General features: G+C 45.6%; 1 protein-coding gene and 1 long non-coding RNA gene across 7 annotated transcripts in view; one reads left to right on the top strand and one right to left on the bottom strand.

Annotated features, from left to right (window-relative positions):
- Positions 1 to 25,601, top strand: part of INSC (INSC spindle orientation adaptor protein) — a 128,270-nt gene that overhangs the window by 83,964 nt on the left and 18,705 nt on the right. For all 3 annotated transcript variants that reach the window (XM_003919869.3, XM_003919870.3, XM_074401135.1), the window contains 2 exons: positions 952 to 1,077; positions 21,789 to 21,960. In XM_003919869.3, the coding sequence (XP_003919918.1) occupies positions 952 to 1,077; positions 21,789 to 21,960 (298 nt within the window). The remainder of the gene's footprint in view (positions 1 to 951; positions 1,078 to 21,788; positions 21,961 to 25,601) is intronic.
- The window catches only part of LOC141584864 (uncharacterized), an 82,847-nt gene that overhangs the window by 19,985 nt on the left and 37,261 nt on the right, over positions 1 to 25,601 (bottom strand). Inside the window, exons 4-5 of one of the 4 annotated variants that reach the window (XR_012518106.1) lie at positions 23,613 to 23,781; positions 17,997 to 18,028 (exon numbers count right to left, since the gene is read on the bottom strand). This is a non-coding gene — a long non-coding RNA (uncharacterized LOC141584864). Of the gene's footprint in view, positions 1 to 4,592; positions 18,029 to 21,948; positions 23,782 to 25,601 lie in introns of those variants that run through there. The other 3 variants (XR_012518104.1, XR_012518105.1, XR_012518103.1) reach the window with 3 other exon arrangements.

Below are 25,601 nucleotides of genomic sequence, written 5' to 3' on the forward strand. Positions count from 1 at the left end.
TGTGGGGTATCCAATTCCTACCACTCTGGATGCCCCAGGTAGTGTTGCCAGTGGTTTGCTGGGCACCTTAATTAGTCACTCTAGTGATCTCTTGGCTTACTTTGCTCCCAGAGTTAAGGTGGACTCTGGTGATTATTATAAGTCTGACTAGTTAGCCGGGCCCCTGGACAATGAGCTCCACACTCCCAGATTCTTGCCTGGTGATGAACACTTTACTAGAAAGAAGTTTTCATAAATAGCTCTCATAAAAGGAAAAGTACATGCTCATCACATCCAAGATCTGGGATGATTGTTTTTAAAGGGGTTATTATACACACACACACACACACACACACACACACACACACACACACACGAGTAAATGAGAGAAAATGATAATGTGAACCCATCTAGACTTCAGTTTTTTTCAATAAAATAATGGGAGGAAATGTTAGTACTAACATAAGTAAAACTTTTTTTTTTTTTTGCCTGCCTCCCGCAGCAGTGGGAAAGATCCAAGGAATAGCATAGTTGGCAGAGGAAGCAGCTCTGGGCATCTAGTCAGTTCCTTCCACCTGCCCCCGATTGGTTTCTAGGACCTGTTTCCTGTGACTGAAGACCTGCTCTATGGGGGTTACTCCAAGGGAGTTGCCACATGTTTGAGAACCCTGTTGAAGGGTGCTGATCACCAGCCCTAGCAAATATGCCTGCCTCATGCCCCCGGCTCCTGAGCCCCAGCAGCATTTAGGGTATCCCATCTCCAGCTTGAGCTATGAAGGGTGACATTATTTGTGGAGCCAGCATTTCACTGTAGTGTATATGTGGGCATGTGAGCATGTGTGAGTGTGTGCGAGGCGGAGATTGCTGGATGCAGGGAGGACCCAAAAGCATATATGGTGAATGAGAGATGTCATTTACTCTTGAGTTAGCCCCAGACAAGGAAGATGATGTAACATTTCTTTCTCTTGGCAGGAGGGTGGGGTCGTGGCACTCTTCAAGGTTTGCCGGCAGGACAGTTTCCGATGCTTATACCCGCAGGCGCTCCGCACACTGGCCTCCATCTGCTGTGTGGAAGAGGGTGTCCACCAGCTGGAGAAGGTAAGGACTGTGGCTGGGTGGTGCCTGAGGCCCTTGAGCCGGTTGGGGGTGAGGGACAGGCCTCATGGTGGCCATTTGTTCCTTTCCACGGAGCAAGTGCCCCAGGTAGTCCTTTTCCCAGGCACCATTCAGATAGGGCTGCTGGGACCTGGACTATAGGAGTTGGTGAAGAGGTGAAAGAGATGAGGACTGAGGAGCCTGACCAGGAAAGGCAGGGCTCAAAGGGTTACTCAGCACTTCCGGGGAGGGGGGTGACTACTGGGGAGACTCCTGTGGGGTGGAACATGGTAGGAGGCAGGCAAGTCAGTGGGGTGGTGTTGGGGTTCAGGGTGGTTGATTCTTTACCCACAGCAGGCCTCTTGAAGACAGAAGAGGATCCAGGTCCTGGGGGTGATACAGTGGGCAAGAGTAGGGCAGCACTGGGTGCCTGGAAAAGCAGGTGGGGCTCCTCTTCACTAAAGACCAGTGGGCTTGGGTGACAGAGGTGGGAACCCCAGTCCAAGTGTTCACTGGGCCAAGATGGCGTGGGAGTAGGGTAGGGTTAGAGAAGGAATGTGGTGATCTGACAGGCCCTAGTGCTCTCTTCAAGACTAACCTATGGTGACATAACTAATTCCAGCCACGCAGACCCGTGCCCTGGTTGTGGGGCTGAGGCTGCTCCTCTACCCAGACATGAGTGAGTCTGAGCTTGTGTATAGGCTGTCAGGAAGTCCAGCCAGGAGGGCTGGGGAGGCAGGGGCTGAAGTCTGGGGTTTCCCAACCAAGTTTCCAGGAAAGATGCTGAAAATTCTTATAGAAAAGTGGAAAAGCATGGTATGTCCTCGTACCATGGTGGTGCCTGCAGGATTTGGGGTAGGATCTGAGTCTGTTTCTGTGAGCTGGTGTAAATGGGGATGGGAGCCAGCAAACTGCTCACTGCCCTTGGCATCAATGTCCCACAGTCTGGTCCTGGCAGCCCAGATAATTCCACCCTACCGTCAGCTTCCTCACTTTGGTCTGGACTATTAGACAAATGGTCATCTTACTTTCTACCCTGCCTCCTTCCAGATCTACTCAGATTATTGGGACAGAGTCATAGAATCATGAACTTATTGATGCTCTTGGCTAAGGATGGAGTGTGGATGGGGAATCTGCTTATTTTACAGATGAGAAGGCTATGGGTCAGAATGGGGAAGTAATTTGCCTAAGGTGACAATGAGATAGTAGAGGAGCTAGAACCAGCTCTTTGGACAGAGTACCCCCTTCCCACTGGGTTGGAAGTCTTCATATGTAGTTGCTAGGAGCACTAGATTTAGAGGTGAGAAATCCATGCTTACTCCTTCATTGTGCTATTCATCAGGTAGCTAGGCTCTGAGGAGAGAAGTGACTTGCTCAGAGAGAACCAAAAGCAAAATCTGAGTCTTCTAAGACTGAAATCAATTACACTTGTCTCCATTCCAGTGCACTGTCTGATGTTGTGAGCACAGGCATGCTGTGTATCTCTTATATGGCAAAATAGAAGAGTGTGGTGGGTGGTGAGAGGAAGACAGACAGACAGTTGGACTTGATAAAGGAAATGCATTGAGCATCCTCAACTTCTTGTGCTGAATAATTCCCTCCCTTCTGCCATAGAACTTGTTCTTCCTTTGATAGTGTACAAATGACCAAATGGGGTGTGTTTCTCACCTTTCCTGTCTGGTTGGCAGGGAGTATGGGAAGAGAAAACAGAAGGAGCTTGGGATCACCAGCCCTCTGAAAGCAGCAGATTGTATGGGTTTAGTAAGCTTGCAGTGCAGAAGGAAGTTTTCAATTCAGTGAAGAAAAACAACAGAGCTTTTTGTTTGTTTGTTTAGAGATGAAAACTTGTGCAGCTAGGACAGCTGGAGGCATTTTTCCTTTTGCCTACCTGATGCTGCTCAAATGCCAGAGTGCTTTAATGTGTCCTTCCCAGTCCTGATAGCCCAGGACCTAGCCTGGGATTCAGACCCTGCCCAGCTGAGCAAAAGAAGAAAGAGATGGTCACAGTCTAGGGCTTATTATGTGCCAAGTGCTGAGCTAGTCCACTACATATGTCCTTTCATTAATGCACCAGAACCTTGTGAGGCGAGCATGATTAGTATCTCCATCTTAAAGATAAGTAAATGGAATCTCAGACAGTTTAAGTGATTTGCCTAAGTAACATAGTAAGTGTTGGAGCCAGAATTTGGATCCCCGTCTGCAATAGTCCAATACCCAGCGTGTGTTTCGACCTTGCTGGTTTAATGGTTCTTCTGAGAGAACTGAAAAGGTCCCTGCAGCTTAACCCCAGACCCCCTTGCTGTTTCTGGTCAAGGTGCTAACCTGTCACATTCCCAGCTGGCATAGGGATAGTAGCTTACCTGGACATTTCTCCCCTACAGGCCAGATTGCTTATAATACACAGACACTCATGAAATATTTCCTCTGTGCCAGGCACTGAAGGGGAATAAGACTTACCCTGGAAAGGGCCTCTGAGTGATCGGAAATAACAACTATATTGTAGAGCAGTTGTAGAGCTTGCAAAGTGACTCCACATGGATTCTAATTTCATTTGATGCTTGCTTCAAGTTTGAAAGTATCCCCATAGTACGGATGAAAAAACTGACGTCCAGAGAGGTGAAATGACTTCTTGTACAAAATCATACATTATGTAATTCATTCAGCAAATATTTACTATCTGCTACTTGCCAGGCACTGTTTTAGGTGCTGGGAATATAGTAGTGAACAAAACAGACATAGCCCCTTGTCTTCATGGAGCTTACATTCTAGTCTAGAAGGCAGCAAATTACGGTCCATGGAGTAAATTCAGCCTGCTGTCTGCCTTGTATGGCACATGAGCTAAGATGATTAAAAAAAAAAATTTAAATGGTTGGAGAAAAAAAAAACAGAAATAGAATAAAATGTTGTGTCACATGAAAAATTATGTGAAATTCAAAGTTCACCATATAGTTTTATAAGAACACAGCCACACTCATTTGTTTGGGTGTTCTCTATGTGCTTTCATACCAAAACAGAAGAACTGAATAGTTGCAGCAGAGACCATATAGTCTGGAAAGCTAAAAATATTTACTCTCTGGCCATTTATAGAAAATTCTTGCCGAGCCCAGTTCTAGCAGGTAAGGAGGATGTCATGACCACAAAGAGAAGAGCAATAACTAACACATATCGAATACTTGCTTTGGCCAAGCACTTTGCTAAGCCCTTCCTTTCATCAAGTCATTTATTCCTCACTATCCTGTTATATCCCCACTGCTTACAGAAGAAAGGGAGATCAGAGACTCTCAGGCAGTAATGTAATTCCAGCTCTGTTGGGCCACAGCCAGCCTGGGCTGTTAACCATTGTGCAGACCCAGGACTCAAAATCTGATATTGTGAGGCCAGTGTCTGTGCTCCTTTCCTCCATGCCATATTGCTTCCAAAGTTGTGAGAAGTTCCAGAGATACCCATGAGGGCCTTAATGTCCCCCACCCTCTACCCACACCCCCCTCCCTGGGTCCTGCCCACGCCTTCCACCCCCTGTGACCTGGGCTGCTCAGCACTGCCCACAGAGGCTCTGGTGAGGTTGGCCATTGTCAGTGTTGAGGATGGAAGGTGGTGAAGACCAGGCACAGGCCGGGTTGTAGAAACCGCAGAGTAACAGGGGAGTGAAGTGCGGTTCCCCAGGGCTCTTGCCCGCCACCTACTTGCCAGTTCATGGCCTAATTAGATCACATCCAAGTTCCAGCCTTCCCGTCCTGATTTACTGGCCTGGCTTTCTCACTGAGGTTCGCTTAATTAATTGGCAGTGGGAAATGTGCTGGATTTGGTGAAATTCATCACTGTTGTGCAGCTTCTCTCTCCTTCAACCTGGAAGAGGTTCATTAAATCCTGCACAGCCCCCAGCGGAGTTGTGGGTCTAGACAGATCACTGCATCCATCCCGATTGCTGTGTCATCCCTGACGCTTGCCGGGTTTGGGAGGACTAGTGTGGTCATAGATTCAGTCATGGTCTCATTCATTTACTCAGGGGAAGTCACTTCGTCTGCTTCTTCATTTCTTCTGTCTGCCAGTCAGTCATTCACTTAATTTTAAACTCACTCAAATCCCAGTGCTTTAGGAGGGTGAGGCAGGAGAATTGCATGAGGCCAGGAGTTCCAGACCTGCCTGGGCAACACAGCTAGATCTTGTTTCTTTAAAAAAAAAAAAAAAAATTTAAAAAGTAAACTTACTCACTTGTTTGTTCTCTCATGAAGTCCACCACTGACTGACTCTATGAATTTCTTATGTTATCACTGAAGCAGCCTAGTACAGTATAGAGACTGGGAACTTAGATAGCCAGGCAATCCTGGGTTTGAATGTATTTTTCTTACTGTGAGCTTGGATGTGTTATCCTGGGAAACTTGCTTAGCACAGTTCCTTGATCAGTAAAATGAGCCTATAAAATCTACCTCATGTACAGTAATATGATGCTTGGCACATAGTAGGATGTGAATAAATGGTGGCTACTGTGACTGTGGCAGGTGCAATGCTAACCGCTGGGACTTTGAAAATGAATGAAAGGTTAAGGTCTGTTGGGGAAGGGAGGGCTGGCATGTGGGAGAGGGGCTGGCCTGGTCAAAGTTGCAGTGAAGTGCACATATGGAAAAGCTGGGTGGGGCGGGGGCATGGGTCCTCACAGCCTTTCACTTTTACAGACGAGGAAACAGAGACTCAGAGTGTTTCCTCAGTCATAAATGTAGAGCTTGGATGCAAACCCAAGTATGGCTGGTTCTAAACCCTGCTCTTTCCTCTGCTACCTGGGGAGAGCTGGCCCTTCTGAGGCAAGGACTGCAGAGGGATGACTTCCTGGGGTCCAGGTTCTCTGTGTTGGCCTGGGCAGGGGGCAGACGTGGACACCCACCAAGCAGGAATGGAGGAGGCAAGATGTCAACACACAGCAAAGGCCTCTCCACTGTCTGACAGGCCTTTTATGGTCCCATTCTTTCTTTTCAGAGCTGCTACATGGAGGTCTGGTTCATCCAGGCCGCAGCCTCCCTGCGTCTTAAGCTTCAGGACATCTGTCCTTCCTTCCCTGTGCCCTCATCTGACATCGCTCTTCATTCCCCAGCCCTGTGATGGGCTCTGGGGAAAAGACAGACTCCCTGCCTGTCAGGATGGCTGAATGGGGAGAGGCCCAGCAGGACAGTGTGGGAAAGACTGCATTTTTGCTCCTAATCATAACTGTGCCCCGCCCTGCCCCCGTCCCATCAGGTGAATGGTGTCGTAGTGTGTAGATTCCAGGGCAAAGCTGCTGCTTCCTTGCTACAGTTGGTTCTAATATATAAGCCATCAGAGGCCACAGGCAGGAGGCCCCACCTCTGGTGGGGTTTCCAGTGCAGGCAGCACCAAAGAAGCAGTTGAGCTGGGCCCAGAAGGGCCAGAGAGGAGCTCCCAGGCAGGCCGGAGGAAAGCAGTCTTAACAAGGGCAGGGGCAGGGGGACTCCACAGCAGGGAGCCACCTCATGGTACTCCAAGTCTTTCAGGGTTTCTGTATTCAGTGAAGGCGTGGGGAGCCCCAGGGAGGAGGCAGTGTTCTCTGGACCTCACTTGGGAGAAGACTGGAGGGAGAAAATGAGGGCCAAGGAGAGAGTGAGAGCCCCAGAGCCACACAGTCCAGAGAGAGCAGATGAACTGAACCCGGCAGGGTGGCCTGCTCAGGGTGGCCTTCCTGGAGGACTGGAGCTGTCAAGGCGGACTGGCATTACTAAGGGCGGGGACTGCGGGGTTTGGGGAAGGCTGAGGAGAGGTGAGGGAGCAAGTCACTTCTCCTCTCTGAACCCTGCTTCCTCTTCTGTAAAATGGGACTACCACTTCCTTTATGGGGCTGCTACGGTGATGCAATGAAACAATATGAGTGGGGCTTGCAGCAATGGTGCCTGCATGGAGAAAGCACTGTGCCTGTGTCCATTTCCTTTTCCTCCTCCCATGTCCATTCATCTCCACTTTTTCAAGCTGGTCTGGGAAAAACTTCACATTGCCCCCAAAGGACCTGGTTACTGGGGATTTTGCAATGACCCTGGTAGGGTGTCAGATGCTCTGAGTAGCAAAAGGGAAGGTCAGGGCACTGCTGGTTCAGGGGTTGTAGTTGGATAGGGCCAAGCCAGGATGGGGTTGGTGGGGGCTGGGGACTAGAGCTGGCCTGGTGGGGACTGTGGTCCAGATGAGAGGCTGGGGTTGTAGGGGACTGGAAGCTACAGGTCTGTGGCCATAAGGAGTGGGAGGCACTCAAAGCCCAAGGCTCAGACAACCTCCACGACAGTCTGGTAATTGTCTTCTTCAGCTTTAAGATCAGAGACAGCCTCACTTTCAAAAGAGCATCCTTTTATTCTCACCCTCTCTCTTTTATTTTTTCAAATAACGAGTTAGTTCACCCTGTTCTGGAGCCAAGGGGGGAGTTTAATGAAAATCAATATAGAAATTAAAGATGGGGGAGAGAGGGGAGGAGGGCTCAATTTCAAGTCCAAGAAGAAAATCACCAAAGGCAAGAGCTGGGAAAAGTGCTGCCTATCTCTATGCAGCTCCCTCATGCCCCACCCATGTTTCCTGGGGCAACTTCTTGGCATCAATAGGCCCTGACAGCTGAGGTGCTGGGCTGGATGAGAGATAAAGACAGGGAGACCCAGACTCAGCTCTTGAAATCCCAGAGGCCTTGGGCAGGAGGGAGTGGGCTGCAAGGGGGAGTGGTGGCAGGCTCTGTGGCTCCAGCTGCCATTTTACAGGAGTCTGTCTTTACTGCCTGCTCCCTGTATAATGACAGATGGTCAGAAATAGTTAATTTTTGCAAAAAATGAATAAAAATTCAAACAAGCAAAAAAACCTGACTTCAACCAGTTTTTCTTACCATTATGCCCATTTGCTTTTCACAGTCATTTTGTAAGGAAGGTAGAGAGAGATGGTCACCTCCATCTTATTTACAGAAGAGCAAATTGAGGCTGTAAAGGATAGAGATACTGGAAGGGACAGAGGCTGGACTGAGAGCCCTGCATTTTTGCTCCTAATCATAAGTGCACCCCCCAGTCCCATTAGGTGAATTGTGTCGTAGTGTGCAGATCCCAGGGCAAAGCTACTACTTTCTTGCTAGAGTTGGTTCTAATATATCAGCCAGGCTGAATAGAGACAGAGGGGCTGTGAATGCAAGGGAAAAAAAAAAAGTACTTGCTTAATTTGTCTTGCAGTCCCTTCTTTACCTAGGAGTAGCTTCTAGAGAGAAGCTTTGAATGAAGGTCCCAGGATGCCTCTTCACCCATCTTTGGGGCTCAACCCATCTAGAATTATCAGCTTCCTCCATTCCTCACACCCACAGGCACTGGCCTTCAACTTCCCTGGGAATGGGCTAAGGCTTTGCAGAGAGCCCCAGGGTCGCAGGTTAGCTGTCTGTGCTGTGACTCTGGCTGACAGGCAGAAAGGAACTGGGGCTGGCACTGGCACTGTCACCCTTCCCTGCTTTGCAAGGGGGCAGGGCCCATGACCAAGCCTTCCCAAAGGGAGTGTGGCTTGTTCGCTTTCAACATGCCAAGGCTCCTGTCTGTCTGTCTCAATGGCAGGGGTGGGGGCACCTAAGGAGGCCAGGATGCAAAGAGGCAGGAACTAAATCAACCACATGCTCTACCTGCCCTCTCCCCTTCTAACAAAGATCTAGGCTGAGATTATGTGCCAGTACTTTCCAGACTGAAGGAGGGCCTTGCTGGATCAGGGACTGTGCCTTTCCCACCAGGTCCAACCTGAGTTTGGAGAAGGGAATGGGGCTGCCAGGCAGTCTGGGTGCGCAGTGAGTTTGCAGGAGCAGGCTCCATCCTCAGAAGCTCAGCAGGACCCTATGTGCTGTGCAACAGCGGCCCCTGGTGGATATGAAGACCAGTGGCAACTCTGTCAGGCTGCCTGCGGCAGGCTTCTGGAGCTGTTGAGGCTGGTGGTCTCTGGGCTCCAGTACCAACAGTCAGGGCCAGTGTGTGGGGCAGAGTCAGTGGGGGAGTAGGGGAGGTTTACAAATTCAGGGCACTGAGCCAGCCTCCTCGGGGAGGATGATGTAGGCAAATCTTTCATTCCAACTTGTCTCTAATTTCCAGATTTCCTCAGTGAGTCTGTTCTGTGTGTTCTCAGAGTAGAAATCTTCCCAGGCCTCCTAGTTCCCTCTGGATAAAATCCAACCCCCTCAGGCTGGCATCGAAGGTGCCCTCTGAGCAAGCTGCCTCCAGCACACTGGCCCTTTGGTAAACAAGCCTGGGTTCGATGCCCAGCTCCACCACTTATTCATTGTGTGTGTGACCTTGCATTCCTCTGAGCCCCATTTCATCATAGGTGAAAGTGAAGTGACAGTCCCTGCCTTGCAGGTTGTGAAGTTGAAACAAATCAATGCTCCATAGATGTGAGTTATTTTCCTCTTCCCACCAAATTTCTCCACCAAAGGTCTTTGGGGCTTCCTTGCCTTGGAGGCTCTGCCTGTGCTCGGGTGTCCCAATGAGAGTTTCACTTCCACTGTTGACATCTCACTCTGAGGCCACCTCCTCTGGACCTTTTCCTGAATGTGATCCTCTCTCCTTGGTGCTCACACAGTGTGTGGCACTGCTCTGGAAGCATGTCCCACACTGCCTGGCCTCAGAGCTCTGCCTTGGCTTCGACACCAAAAGACACTATTTCACCCACCTCTTTAGTCCATCAGGGAAGTGGTCTGCACACACGGTGAACAGTGTTTGGTATGGAACTGACTAAATACCATTTGAAGAGTTTTGGTTCATTGTTCCTCATTGCAGATGAGAGGATAGAGGCCCAGAGAGGTGAAACAATGTGAACACCCACATTCTCGAGTTTCCTGAGATCAGTCCCAGGGCTGAGACCAAAATGCAGAGTGTTTGACTTCACTTGAAACAGTGTGGCAGGATGCTTGATCAGTTTCAGACCCTGGTGAGGGGTAGGAGCTGGGGGAGTATAAACATTGTAGGGTCCCTCAACAAGGATAGAATGGCTAAAAATCTTTATATGGAATTTGCCCTGAGCCCCCATTTGCACCACTTAGCCCTGGCAGTTTGCACTGGCTTTGCCTTTCTCCCAATTCTTATGGCCCTGAACCCAAGTTCTTAGGTCTCAAACAGATTTAGAGAGGCTGGTGGGCCAAGATGAACTCTGCAAGTCAGCCTGAGACAAGTCAGATGAGTAGAAGGCCTTTGAGGCTGGCCATGCCCCCTGGGTAAAGTTCAGCAGTCTTGACGTTAGTGAAGAGATTCTGAGACCAGTTCTTCCTTTGCCACTGATTTGCTAAGTGATCACAAGAAAGTTTTCTAATCCCTATGACCCTCAATTTTCTCATTTGATGGAAGTCCCAGTTCCGCTGGTATGCTGTGGCATATGAAGTAATTTTGTGAGATGTAATGTGGCGAACAAAAGTTAGATGTTGAGCTGGCAGGGCTAGGAATTCTAGATGTCTGTTCTGTGGATTTGGGTTGTGTTGAGCAGGTGGTGTTCATCCAGGAGTTGTTAGAAGAAAGCTGGGCACCTGTGAATTCTTAGATGGAGTTTTGCATTTGAGAGCTCTGTGTGTGTGTGTGTGTGTGTGTGTGTGTGTGTGTGTGTGTGTGTGTCGAGGTGGGGTGGGATGCAGCAGGCTCAGCAGGGTAAAGTCAACGTGTATCTCCTAGCTGGCCCCAAAGAATCTGGTGAGATCAGAAAATAAATGAGAAGTCAGATAAAAATGGGATGCTGGTGCTAGGGAGAAGGGAGGGTGTGCTCACAGGGAAGGAAGTATTGCCTAGGGCAGGCGTCCCCAAACTAGGGCCCTGCCCCCGCGGGCCGCATGCGGCCCCCTGAGGCCATTTATCCGGCCCCCCACCGCACTTCAGGAAGGGGCACCTCTTTCACTGGTGGTCAGTGAGAGGAGCACAGTATGTGGTGGCCCTCCAACGGTCTGAGGGACAGTGAACTGGCCCCGTGTAAAAAGTTTGGGGATGCCTGGCCTAGGGCATGGGACAAGATACAGAGATGGCACTCACAGCCACCTCTGAGTGCTTCTGGAGTGGGGCAAGTGCTAGTTTGGAGGGGAGCAGGGTAAAAGAGGTTGCTTGGGGGGTGGATTGAGAGGATGATACAATGTGAAAGTTTAGGGTAGAATCTGATAGGCAGGATCCACTTCTGGCAGCAGTCTGGCACTGACAGTGCAGCATGGACAGCAGGCCAGCCCTCAATGCCCAGAACTAGAACAATCAACAAACACCCATCACCTGCTGCTGGCAAGTGGTGGGTCCTCTTGTCACCCACAGAGACAAAGAGAGATAGGGAGAGGGAAGGAGGATGAGAAAGGGGAAGAGACTTAGAAGAGGAAGAAAGAGGGAGGAGAGCTGGAAAGACATAAGCCCAGCTAAGGAACAATCAGTTTCCAAAGGAGTGTTTCATTCTTTCTTTGGGCTACTTCAAAAATACAAATCAAGTTATTTGTAGATTTGTGAAAGCTGGACATGCAGTGCTCTGCTTGTGACCAACTTGAGTGCACCATCCTCTCCTATTATGGTTTTAGTTTTTATGTTCCTAATGAGTAATGGTTTTGAACCCCTGTTCACATCTTTACTGGCCATTTGGTTGTCATCTTTGGTGAAATGTAGGGCTGAGTCTTTTGCCCATTTTAAAAACATTGGATTGTTTGTCTTTTCTTATTGATGTGTAAACTTTGAAAAACACATTCTACATACAAATCATCTTAAAATACATATTACCAGCCTATGGTTGGCTTTGTCATTGTCTTAGTTGTGTCTTTTGATAAATAGAAATTCTTAGTTTTGTTAAAGTTCAATTTATTAATCTTTTGTAGTTCTATTTGTGTCCATTTAAGAAATCATTGATTTTTCCAAAATTTTGAAAATATTCTCCAAATTTTCTTCTAGGATCTTTATTGTTTTGCCTTTAACATTTTGGCTTATGGTATATTTCAACTTAATTTTAAAATGGTGTTGAAGTTCAATTTTTTCCCCATATGGATACCCAATTGAGCCAGCACTGTTTATCGAAAAGACTATACTTCCAGCACTGAATTGAAGTGATACCTTTTTTAAAAAACAGTGATATATGCAGGAGTCTGTTTCTGGATTGTTTTTCTCTTCATTAGCCTTTTTGTCCATTGCATGCCAATAGAGCACTGTGCCCCCATAGTCTAATAAATTTTGATATTTGGTAGCATAAATTCTCCAACTTTGTTCTTCTTTAAGATTATCTTGGTAATTCTTAACTTCTTTGCAGTTTTATATACATTTTAGAATTAGCTTGTCAATGGCCACAAAAATATCTGGTGAGACTTTGATTGGGATTTAAAAAAATTTAAAGATAAATTTTTGGAAATTGCCTTTTTTTTTTTTTTTTTTTTTTTTTTTCTGGAGACAGAGTCTCACTCTGTCACCCAGGCTGAAGTGATGCAGTAGTGTGATTCCAGCTCACTGCAACCTCTGCCTCCTAGGTTCAAGAAATTCTCCTGCCTCAGCCTCCTGAGTAGCTGGGATTACAGGCATGCACCACCACGTTAAGCTAATTTCGTATTTTTAGTAAAGACAGGGTTTCACTATGTTAGCCAGGTTGATCTCAAACTCCCGACCTCAGGTGATCTGCCAGCCTCGGCCTCCCAAAGTTCTGGGATTACAGGCATGAACTACCACATCCGGCTGGAAATTGACATTGTAGACAATATAGGATATTCTAATCAATGAACAAAGTATATCTCTCTACTTCATACAAACTGTCTTTAATTTCTCTCAGCAATGTTTTGAGTTTTTAGTGTTGACATCTTGCACATATCTTGTTTAGATTTATTCCAAGTTATCATTTCATGCAAATGTAATGCTGTTTTTTTAATTTTTATTTTTCTGTTGTTGCTAATACAAAAAATACAATTTTGATATTGTATCCAGTAATCTTGCTTGCTGTATTTATTTACTGACTTTAATAGCATATAGATTCATTGGGGTTTTCTTTGTACACAATCATGTCATCTGTAAATAGTGACAGTTTTGCTTCTACTTTTATAGAATAATGCAATTATTCTCTCTTTGCATTTCTTGTCTGATTGCATTGGCCAGTATGGTATTAAATGAGAGCAGTGATAATGTATATCTTAATCTTGTTACTGATTCCAGGGGAAAGCTGTCAATATTTAATTCACTATTTTATTATTAAAGTATGATACCATTGTTATTTTAAAGATGAGAAAATGAGGCTCAGAGAAGGTGGATAACTTGCTCATTTTACCAAGTCGGCAAGAAGCTCAGGCTTTTCTTGCTCTGAAATTTGTGCAACTTCCTTGTATCACAGATAAATCTAGAAAAGTGCTGCTCAACCTAGGATGGCCATGAAAGTTATTTGAGGAGTTTTACAAACTAATGATACCCCCAGCAGTTTAGGAGGCCAAGTTGAGCAGATCACTGCACCACAGCCTAGGTGATGGAGTGAGACCTTGTCTCAAAAAACAAAAACCGAAAAAATCAAAACTGTAGTGATACCAAGACTCCATCACAGACCAATTAAATTCAGATTTCTGGTGGTAAAGCCTGGGTATTTGTGTCTTTAAAACTGTCCTAGATAATTCTAATCATCTAAGAACCAGGCTGAGGACCACTAATCTAGAACCAGGTTGGGTACAATTCAGATCCCGGCTCTGCCCAGTAGTGCTTTGCTGAAAACTTGATGTTTTCTTCTCAGCACATGCCTAGTAAACCTAGCCCAAAGAGAAATCCACCCCTAAAACGCCTGCAGAGCAACTGTTTGAAAATCAGCTATAAAGAAAATCATCTGTTTAACAGGGTAATTATTTACTCTATATACTCTTAAGTGATTCAATCCATAATTGCTTCCCACCTTAATAACTCATCTCTGCTTTCTCTGCCTATATGTCTCTCTCTACCTCACTGACTTGCCTGTCAAACTGGTCGTATAATCCCTTTTATTCATTGTTTCATCCATATTACATATTAATATTTGTATTTTTCCATGTTGGCATTTAGCTTTTAACTAAATGTTCTTGTTTGACATAGCAAAAAGAAGTTGAGTGCTGGGATATATTAGTTTGGATGAAGATAATATTATCCTCCTGAAGGCCTGTTTTAGTTTCTGTAGCTTTCTATGGTGCTCTCAGCTCTACCACCATTCTGTAAAGCAAACACCTCATTGTATAAAGGGAGCCTTTAACTAACCCCTTAGACTTTTACAGATGTCATCCTGAACCTTGTCCCTAGCTGGTGTATAGTCCACATTAGCATTCTGTCTCTGACCCATGGGTTTATTTACTCCACGAAATGCTTTTCCCCTGTCCCTTGGTCTGTCACTTGTCTTTGCTTCCTTGAACAGGACCCTTGCTCCCTTTCTGATTATAATTGAATTTGCCTTGTAACTATACCCTGGACAAACAGGTCCATCCTGCCTGGACCAATGAGCAGGATTCCAACCACTTTGTGATTCCCACTTGCCTTGTGTTTTCGCAGCCTTTAGGTGTCTGGAAGTACGGAAAGAGAGAAAATGTGGGTGTCTCTAGGTCACTCTTCTGCTCCTGTGGCTAAGTTTTCAGTGCATTCCCATGATTCTAATTGTTATAATCTAGCAACCAACTTTTCCTCCTTTTCCTTAAAATTAGACATATAAAACAAAAACAACCTCCCTAAAAAACCAAACTGAGAAGAGCAAACTAGCACCAGTGATATATGATAGGCCTTTATATGTTAGCCTGTGTCCTTTAGATATTTGCATTAAAACCACCACTGATGCTTTTCCAATAATCAGTAGGAGAATATTGTCCATAAATCTGATATTATGTTTACTGTGCACTTTGGGTTCTTCCATTGCAAGGCTGTGATTTAATTGTGTCCCTCAAAGTTCATATGCTGGGAACATAATCCCCAATACAACTTTGTTGAGAGCTGTGACCTTTAAGAGGTTATTAGGTCATGAGAGCTCTGCGCCTATAAATAGATTAATGCTGTTATTTTGGGAGTGAGTTAGATATCTTGGGCGTGTGCTCTTGATAAAAAGATGAGTTCCTCTCTGTGTCCCCCAGTACTTTTATTGCAAGATCTCTTGCCCTTCTGCCTTCCACTGCAAAATGACACAGCAAATGGGCTCCTCAAACTTGGACTTTATAGCCTCCAGAACTGTGGGAAGTAAATCCGTTTTTTCTAAATCACTTGGTCTCAGGTATTTCATTATAGCAGCATAAGATAGACTAAGACAATTTCCGTGCTCTTCCTCCCACTCTCTGGGAAAAATCTCAGCATTTGCCAGCTCCTGCTGTATCCAGACTCCAGGTGCGTCAGCCCTGCTGCCAAGATGATGACCAGGCCAGACCATTCTCATCACCACTTGCATGCCCGCCCATGAGGAAAGTCTGGCTTCAGGCCCAGGCCCATTCCATTCCATGTAAAAGCTAATTATCTGTAAGTGCTTCCAGCAGCAATTTCTTTAGGGATGTGAAAGTGCTTTGATTAGATTGTTCTCTTGGCATCATTAAGTTTACAACAAGGGATGGGAAGTGGGTGATGTGGGGATAGAGACTTTCCTAAAATTGGACTCGTGTTTGGGGCAGCTGGCCTCAGGCTGGGCTACTCCTGGGCCCATTATGGGAATTGAGCTGAGCAACCCCTTCTCACCTGGCCCTTTCACCAGCTTCTCCTTTCCTCCCTAGAGGCCCCAAGGAGGGAGGCATAGGACAAGGAGTGAGGAGGCCAGAATCAGGGTCCTGGCCCTCACATTAACTTGCTATGTGGCCTGGGTAATCTCATCTCCTCCCTGGGCCTCTGTTTCCTCATCATTCAGCCTATACTTCATCAGTTAACTGCATGTGTTAGGCCTTAGCTGGATGCTGAGGACCTAGAGACAATTTTGTGTAGGAGCTGCCCTGAGTGGTTCAAATCCACCTGGGGAATGTGCATGTAACCAGATGAGACCATCTGACTTGATAGGTGTTCTAGCTGAGGTCAGACCACAGTGGTGTGGCAGTGGGGAGAACAGAGATGACCTCTTCTGGGTGAGGCAGGTGCATGCATGTTCACAGAGGAGGTGACTTCTGACTGGATCTGAGAGGGGAGTGAGGAGGGAAAACAGGGAAAATGACCACTTCAGCTTTAAGTGATTTGAGTTTGAGGTGCCCGTGGAATATCCAGGCAAATTATGTCTGGAATTAAATATAAAATGATAGATAGCGTTTTGGAATGTAGACATGGATCTCAGAAAAGAGGGCTAGGTTTGGGGGGGTCATTGTAGTGAGTCACTGAGGCAACTTGGGTTTGGGTGCCTTTGTCTGATATGGTATAAAGGGGGCTGACAGTAAAACCTGGTATATGCCAGTTGAGATGAATGCAAAGGAGGAGAGGCCAACAGAGCAAATGGTAAGAAGTGGTGAGCTAGGGAGGAGCCCAAAAATGTGGTGTCATGAAGTCTCAGCACGAGAGCATAGCAATATGGAGAGTTCCCCTCTCACTTGGCCTCTCTGTAACCTCTACTCTGTAACCAGCTGTAGAGGTTACAGAGAGGCCAAGTGAGAGAGGAACTGAGAGACTGAGCTGCGTCAGACAATCTCTCAAATCCTTTGTAAGCATGTGATTTCTGTTTCCCTTCTTTAACTCACTTTCTACCTTGCTCTCCATTTTCTTGTCGCTGTGTGTCTTTTCTTCTTCATCTCTGTCTTATTTATTCCTGGTTCATCTCCGTGTCACTACCCAGGTCAGCACCTCTCACAATGTAGGTGCTCAGGAAATGTTTATTGACCTATAGAAATGCAGGGATAGTACTGATTTTCTCTTTATTCCCTTTTGAGGAAGTGTAATTGTTCATCGCATTGTTCCTAGTCAGGAATCAAAACAGAAATCACTCCCCTATTTTAAAAAATCCTAGTTCTGGGCTGCATGACTGAAGGATGTCTAAACAAGTGGTTAAACTTTGGGCCCCAATCCAAAGAGCTGAGGTTTTTGGTGGGGGTCTCATTCCCAAAACAGTGTATAGAAAGGAGCTCTGGAGAGAAGCCCAGTCAGGAGGCTGGGACAGGCAGAAGCGGGGTGAACCTAGGATTCAGGGCCCCAAGTCTAGGAGCCACCAGGTGGGAGGGGAGGGAATGATGGTGCTCCATGTGGCAGGTACTATACATGCAGTCTCTCATTTAATAATTCCAATGGTCCTCTGAAGTTGTTACTTTTAGTTCTATTTTATAAAGAGGAAAAACAATCTATGAGATTGGTATTATCCCTGTTTTACAGATAAAAGCCCAAAGTAGGTGTATTAGTCTGTTCTCACATTGCTATAAGGACATACCCATGACTGGGTAATTTATAAAGGAAAGAGGTTTAATTGACTCACAGTTCCGCAGGACTTGGGAGGCCTTGGGAAACTTACAATCATGGTAGAAGGGGAAGCAAATGCATCCTTCTTCCCATGGCAGCAGCAAGAAGTGCAGAGCAAAGTATGGGGGAAGCCCCTTATAAAAGCATCGTATCTCATAAGAACTCCCTCACTATCATGAGAACAGCATGACTCAATTACCTACCACCAGGTCCCTCTAATAACATGTGGGGATTATGAGAACTATAGTTCAAGGTGAGATTTGGGTGGGGACACAGCCAAACCATATCAGTAGGTAAGAAAATTGTTCAGCTAGTAAGGTATAGAGGCAGAATTCAGACCTGGGTAGGCCTAACTCTAATGTCTGTGCATATTCTTACTCTATACAAATTGCCTCAGGTGCTGGGAAGCCCAGACCCCAGTGATGTGGGGCACTTGATTAGCCTCCTTCTGTGGTGAGCTGGGCTGTGCAAGGGCTGCTGAGATGGTAATGAATATGAAGGTCAACTTGCTGGCAGCAGACCAAGTGACTGGCTCACAGCATCAGAACCAAACACTAGGAAAATTTGGCCCCTATGAAAAGACACTTTACTAGTAAAGTGAGCAAAACATACAAACAGGCAATTCATAGCAGAGAAGATCCAACCTGCAAAAAACAAAAGCCAAAACAAACCAAATCAAAGCAAAATAATGATATTAAAAGTCTCTCAACCTCATTACTAAGTGGAGACATGCAGGTTAAAATACAATTTTTATACCTATAAAATTGGAAAAAATTAAAAATCTGCCAATATCAAGTATTGGCAAGAATCTGGTGTTAAGTGTGATTATGTATTACTGATGGGAGTAAAAATTACTACTACCATGTTGCAAAACAATTTGGCAATACCAATAAAGCTAAAGATGTGGAAACACTATGCCCTAGGAATTCCACTCCTATATTGGGACCTCTGAAGAAACTGGCACATGTTCACTAGAAGACATTTAGAAGAACATTTATAGCAACACTGTCCATTATAGCAAAAACTGGGAAGCCACTCAAACACCCATCGATGGGAGAATGCATAAATGAATTGAAATTGATTTATACAATCAAATACCATACAACAGTGAAAATAAATGGATCACAGCCACATGGAACAACAAGAAGAGGTTTCATAAACAAATGCTGACTGGAGAGAAAAGTAAATTGCTGTATTCAACATGATACCATTTATGTCAAGTACAAATCTTGTAAAACTAACGGTGGATATGTGCAATAAACCTCTCAGGAAAAAAAGGGAGTAATATGCATAAAACTCAGAGTAACAGCCCATGCAACAGGAGAAACCAGAGGTATGAGATCAAGAATTTTCTTGATTTTATTTCTTAGAATGTCTGGATATTAGGCATATATATCTATGCATACAGGTGTTCATTTTATTATTTGTTATAACTTATCATTCATTATTCATTATCTTATTCATTTTGTCTATCTATCTATCTATCTATCTATCTATCTATCTATCTATCTATCTCTTTTGAAGGGATAATTAATAAGTTACCAAAAGAGATCTGAAGCATGTAAAACAAATTGCAAGGAAAGCAAGACAGTGGGCAATTGGCAATTGTATAGACAGAACTCCAAAGATCCTCTGGAAACCAAAGGACAGTGAAGGAATCAGGTTTACAACAGGATGGGGTCACTTTTCTGGGGTCAAGAATTGATTTATGTTCTCCTGCTGGCTGTTTCTCCAATGCCGTCTTTTTCTAGAACTGCCGTTGCTCACAATAGCGCCTCCATCTGCAGTGCCATTCCTTTAGCTTTGCTTGTCTGAAGTGTGTCCTTAAGTATCAGGTCAAATTTTACTTTCTTGTATTTATTTTCTACTTACAGAAAGCCTACTACATGCCATACCTGGACCAGCCAAGAGTTAACAAGCTGTGGTCCCCAGGCTTGCAGAGATGGCAGGGGAACAAGAGAGCAGACAGACAAAGGAGCAGAGAATCACACTATAGTGGTGTTTTTCCAAATTGCTGGCACATAAAAGTCAGCTGTGGAGCCGTTAAAAAGCAGATTCTCAGGTGTCCCTGGCAAATCTGGTAGCCTAGGTCTGGGTGGGGTACATTAACTTGCTCTTAAGAAACTCTCCCTGAATTTGATACAGCTGGTCCACAGACCTCACTTGGAGAAACGGCCTGTTGGTGTGATAAATGCTACAATAATAGCAAAGGTACTTGGGCATGGGAGCCCCAGATAGGGCCACCTCTCCCACCCGAAGCATAGGTATTAAGTCAGAGTAGCTTCCAGGAGGCCCCTCTATAGAGCATCCTCATTTGCTATTTGTAGATGTGAGTCATCTCCCCCGACTGCAGGGAACACTGTTCCCTGGTTTACCTTTGCTCCAGCACAAGGCTTGGCATGCAGTATATGTCAGGGATGTTTTGTTCAATGGGGTTTCAGAGCAGCAGGCTGGACTAAGGAGCAGGCCTAGTAGCCAGGCCTTGGGTGGCAGCAGACCCTGGGGACCATCAACTTCTTGATCTCTCTGGTGTGTTTAGATTGGCCTATCTCGAAGTATGTGTTGGGGACTAGGGAAGGTTACTGGTTTGGGTCTGAATGGTATTCACATCTGAGCTGGGGACTAGGATAGCATCTGCAACCATGTTGAGATTAATGAGACAGGATTGATTGAGACATTTCCCCACTAATGACCCTATAGCTTCTTAGCAATCAGCTTTATCTGTGCTAGAAGGAGGAAAGGGATGAAGGCTGGATGGTGCAAGAGGTTTCTTATGTAGGCAATAGGGCTGCTTCCTGCTTCTAGCCCCCAATTCCCTTCCCTTTTCTAGGCTCAAATGAGGCCCCTCTCTGAGGGCCTGTTAGTTAAACACCTGGCATGAGTCCAGTCCTGCCAGGGACTGCCTGGCTGCTGTTTGTTCCCTTTTATTAAGCACATCCAGGTGAGTTTTATTTCGGACAGTTCCCTGGGCTCCTGTTTCCACATTTGTCTCCTTTGAGTCTGAGATTGCCAAAGGCTTTCACAGCTAATGGACCTTACAGCTCCCAAGAGCCATTTAAGGGAAGCACAGAACTCAGTGGTGGTAATTAGTCAAACGAAACACAGACCTCTGGAAGCCCACTGGAGCTAAGTGGCAGGAAGATGTAGGAACAGAAGCCTCGGGTCTGTGGCAGGTGTAGGGAACGAGCATGGGCTGCACCTCCCCCAACCTCTCCTGTTCTTCCCCTGCCTCATCCCTACCTCCCACTCCTAACCCGAGAAGGACTTGGTGCTTGATAGCAGGGTCCCCAGGCAGGCTGTTGTCCAGGGCATCAGAGGGTCTGCAGTAGCATGGCGGAGCTAACCTTGACAAGCTCCTGCCTTCTTTTTCTCTAACAAGTCTTGTATACTGACCCTGATGGAGGCTGAAGTCTGAGCTCAGGTGCCACTTCTTAGTAGGCAGGATAATATCCTGTTCAAAACCTGGGCTTTGACACCAGACCATTGGGTTCGAATGCCAAAACAACTGCTTTCAAAGTTCTGATCTGGGGCAAGTCTATGAACCTTTCTGTGTCTCAGCTTTCTTGTCTGTAAAATTGAGATAATAATACTGACCTTAAAGGGTTATTGTAAGGAATAGATTGTATAACATCATGTGCACTCTCCATAGAGCAGTACCTGGCACACTGTAAGCACATGCTCAGCAGCAGCTGTTATCATGCCAAGAGCAGGTCTGACTTGGACAGAACTTGAAAACATGTTCTTATCTGGAACTCATGTCCCACCAGTTTCAGGTTTGCTTTTCACTGGTTGGGCACAGAAAGCAAGGCCCCCAAGGAAGCAGCCCCATTTCTATGGGGAAGGATGATGGAGGACAAGATGGGGAAGAGAATACTGAGCTCATCCTGTTGCTAAATCAGAGGAAGGGAGGAAGGAACCAGCATTTCTTGAGCATCTCTTCTGGATCAGGCATTGCCTGCTTTATCTCTTCAATGCCTCAATACCCTGTTGAAGTGTGGGGAAATAGAATCTCAGAGAGGCTAAGTCACAGAGCAAAGAAGAGGAGTCCAAAATTGGAGCTTGGGGATGTGAGATTTCTAAGTGACTGTTCTTTCTATGGCAATCTGCTGTGGTAGATGACCAGGGCTCTGTCTCTGGACACGTGACTTGATGTCTGCTATTTAGAAGACCCATGGAAGTTTACTGATCTCTGCTTGACTCAGAGAAGAGGCCTCCAGGTGCCAGAATTTGAGTCATTCTGAGGGCCTTGTCACTGGATTGTCCCTGGCTCTACATGGAGTCCTGGGTTGTTCTGGGAAGGCAGAGCTGGCTTCCATGAAGGGGGGCCTGAATCTGTCTCATTAATGTCATGGGCAGTGGTGTCTTCCTAGGGTTCACAGGGAAGCTCCCTCTCTCCATCTGCAGGTGGATGGCGTTCTGTGCTTGGCCAACATCCTGACTGACGACAGCCACTCAGAGGCCACACGGGCTGAGGCTGCAGCTGTGGTGGCCCAGGTCACCTCCCCACACCTGCCTGTCACCCAGCACCTCAGTAGCTTCCTGGAGAGCATGGAGGAGATCGTGACAGCCCTCGTCAGTGAGTCACCCTGGGCAGTGGGACCACTAGGAGAGAGGGCATTGGCATAGTTGTCTTCAGGAATAGTCAGTAAGGCCTTCCCATCTGCCACTCATTGCACCCCAGGTATCTCCTGTATAGACGATCACATTTGCTGAAATCGCACCATTAATGGATCAGAATTAGGCTTTGAAGAGCTCTATTGTCAAGAGTTTCTTATTAAAATGCATGCAGCCCTCTGAGAAGCAAGTTGAATTATTGTCAGTTTGGGATTAGTTGGCATTTCAGAAGGGAGTCCAGGACAAACCGCAGAAAGGAATGGAGCCTCAAATTTTGAGGTTCAGATACTTGGATAAAGAGACTCTGATAGGCATTTTTCCTAAATTCTCAGTCCTTGTACCCAGTGACTATCACAGTAATGACTGGAGCAAATGGTTTCTCAGAGAGCACTAGCTTACCACAACCTGCTTCCTGAAAATCACATGATTGGTTTCCCATCATGGGGCCGTGAAAGTGCTGACTCTTCTAGGTTCACCTATTCAAACATATGCACTGCTGGCAGGAGAATCATAGCTCTGTATCTAAAATATGCTCTTTTCTTAGCTTTCCTTTGCTAAACTATAGAAACTGAAAGGGCCAGGATGGATAACAATCCCCAGGGAATTGTTTTGAAAACCACATCTTTCTTTTAAAGGTGCTGGTGGTGATCTGTGTTTCTATTTCTCTGTCACTCTCTTTATATCTATATCTTATTGAAATTTCATTTCATTTCATTTCATCAGGAAATGTAAGATTAACTCTTGGAGTCACCATAGCAGGAGTGGAAATATCTGAGATAGCAAGAACTTCGGGGCAACATAACACTGGGCTGGGAGTCAGAACCCTGGGTTTGGACTCTGGCTTTTGACTCATCCATTCAAGTGGCTATGGGCAACAAGCCTGTGCCAGTGCTGTGTGAGATCCCACCACTCACTCTTTACCATGTCGCACTGTAAAACTCACTTCACAATTTTCCGAACATAAACAAGACATTGCAAATTGTTTCTCTCAAGGGTCTTCTAACTCTAGAATTTGGAGATCTGCAAGTACTTTGCACATAGGACACATCAGTTATATTGACTTTATGGCTGATTCTAGTCATGGGGGCAGTAGCACTCACAGGTCAGGCTGGGAGAAATCAATTTGCCAATGTCCACATTTATTCAAAATTGAGAAAACATGGAAGCCCATTGTTGAAAGTCTTGGCTAGAGGGAGCTCAAGAGACCCTATAGTTTCTTGCATACTCTCTAGGTGAAGAAATCTAAGCCTAGAGAGGTTAAGTTACTTTCTCAAGGCCACACAACAGAATTAGGACCCACTTATGCCAGGAGTCCCATATTCAACATCCACCAGAGCCCAGTAAGAAACATGAATGTGTTGAAGGGAGCCACATGGAAGAATAAAGGTGTTTAAGTCCTGTGTCAAATTGAAAAACCCACGCAGTGTCTAAAGGGATGGTCACTGGTAAATTTCAGTTGATTGTTACCATGTGGTAAAGGCGTAGACTTTTAAAGATAAGACAAAATTTGTAAATTTTATAGAAAATTTCTCAATTTATAAACATTATCAAATAAACAAACAAAGTACATATAGTTAAAGTGACCTTTCACTATTGTCATATATTCATTCTTACTTCACTTCCCAGGCTGGGTTTCTCCCTGGAGCCAAGGAGTCTTCCATTTGTTTCATTCTGATGAAGATGCATTGTAGAGTCCACTCTGAGATTCAGCAGATATATTCCGGGCAGGAAGCCATACTTCTGTTCTTTGGTGGGAAGTAACCCTCCAACTTCTTGCCATTCCCTGGAAACATTTATAAATGAGTCACTGGAATCCTCAATTTAATCTTCCTAACACATCCCAGGTGACTCAGACTATAGTTCAAATAAATGTGCAGCAAAATTAAAAGGCACTTAGATAGTTGTGTTAATAATTGCTGTGTCAGCAGCAATAGCAACTGAATGAGAATGAGGAGGAGTGTTAGGACCTAGAAGGAATCTTACAGAAAAGTGGGCCACCGAGCTCTGTAGACTCACCCAAAACCTTGGATGTAGGGAGGTAACCTGGAAGGGACTGGGGACTCCAGTGATTGTCCCAAAATCAGAGGATGGGGCCATCACTGGATAAAGGGAATCAGAGTTCTTAATATCTCAGCTAATCTGTTGTTCCAGTCCTGGTGGTTGGATCAGGAGTTTGAGTTGTTTAATGGTCACACCTGGGCTGTGGGGAGCCACATTGCCCAGAGGCAAGTGTTATCCTCCTGATAGAACTGAAACCCACGTCTCTGGAAGCATCACTGGGAATGAGTCAAAGAGGCTGAGAGACCAGAAGCAACCTGGAGTATAAAAGAATGGGGACTTTGGAGTCAGGCAGACCTGGATTTGATTCTAGCCTCAAACAGTTACTTACTGGCCATAAGACCATGGGCAAATCACTTAATATTTGAATCTTCAATTTCTTCATTTACAAAACAGTGATAAAATGGGATTGTTGTAAGGAGAAGTAAAAAAAATATGTACAGCAGCTAGTAAACAATAAATGGTAGCTGCTGCTACTACTAGCTTCTCTAAGACTCAGCTTGCTGTAAATGTGGACAATCATTTTCTACTTTGAGGATATTCAGAATTTAATGGCATAGTGCAAGACCGACTGCAGGTGTTTGACTAATGTTATTGGCAGAAAAAGGGTTTTACTGCTAAAACTGAAATGTAGGCATCAGAAGGTGCATTCACAGGTAGATGCTAGGAGGTGGCAGTTGTATCAGAACCTGGAGGTATAGGCTGTTTGTCTGGAGGCAAGAACTAGGGACCAGGGTGAAACATAGCTCAATTTTGTCTCTCGAACTTTCTTTCTCTCCTGAAGCTCTTTTTCTGAAGTATGGTCTTGCCTCTTGTGGTTTTGTGGAGATGTTATCAGTAGGAGAGGGCCTGGACCACAGAAATACCTGGATTGATGTTCAAGTTGGAGCTGAGGACTAGACATCAGGTCTACTGAAATGGGGGAAGCACCATGGATAGAATCCATCTATTCCTCCTCCCGAGATCGGCATCCATTCCATGTTCTGTAACCCATGAGGGTTGTGTTAGGTGGTGGAAGGATGAGGTCACTCTGCTTCTTAAAGGCCCTTAGTACAATTACAGATGGTAAGTGGGGGAATTTGGTTAGGGCTGAGCTAGGACCACTAGGAATAGAGATAAAGAGCCTTACATTCAGGAGCTTGGTATAGGACTTTCTTGCTGCCAGATGACCCTTATCCTGGGACCAAAAGGAAGCACCAAGGCTCCGTTGATGGCAGCTGGAGGGGTATAGTCTCTCTGTTTTATTTTTAATCTCTTCCTTAAGGCAAGGTTAGCAGCAGGCTAGTGTGCATTGCCGGAGGAACAAAGGGACTGGAAGCTCCTTCCCACCTCATACGCTTTGTAATTCTTTATCCTTTGGTCTAGAATATTCTGTTTCTCCAAGTATTTTTATGACTGGCTCCTTTTTTCCTTTAAGGTCTCAGCTGTAAAGTCACATTCTTAGGCACACCTTTTGTTGTGCACCTCAGTGAGCCACTAGATATGCTGTCCTAGTACTTATTTTCTCCCTCATATTTATCAGACTTTGTAATTATGCATAGTAAT

This window comes from Saimiri boliviensis, chromosome 6, assembly GCF_048565385.1.
Source record: "Saimiri boliviensis isolate mSaiBol1 chromosome 6, mSaiBol1.pri, whole genome shotgun sequence".
NCBI lineage: Eukaryota > Metazoa > Chordata > Mammalia > Primates > Cebidae > Saimiri > Saimiri boliviensis.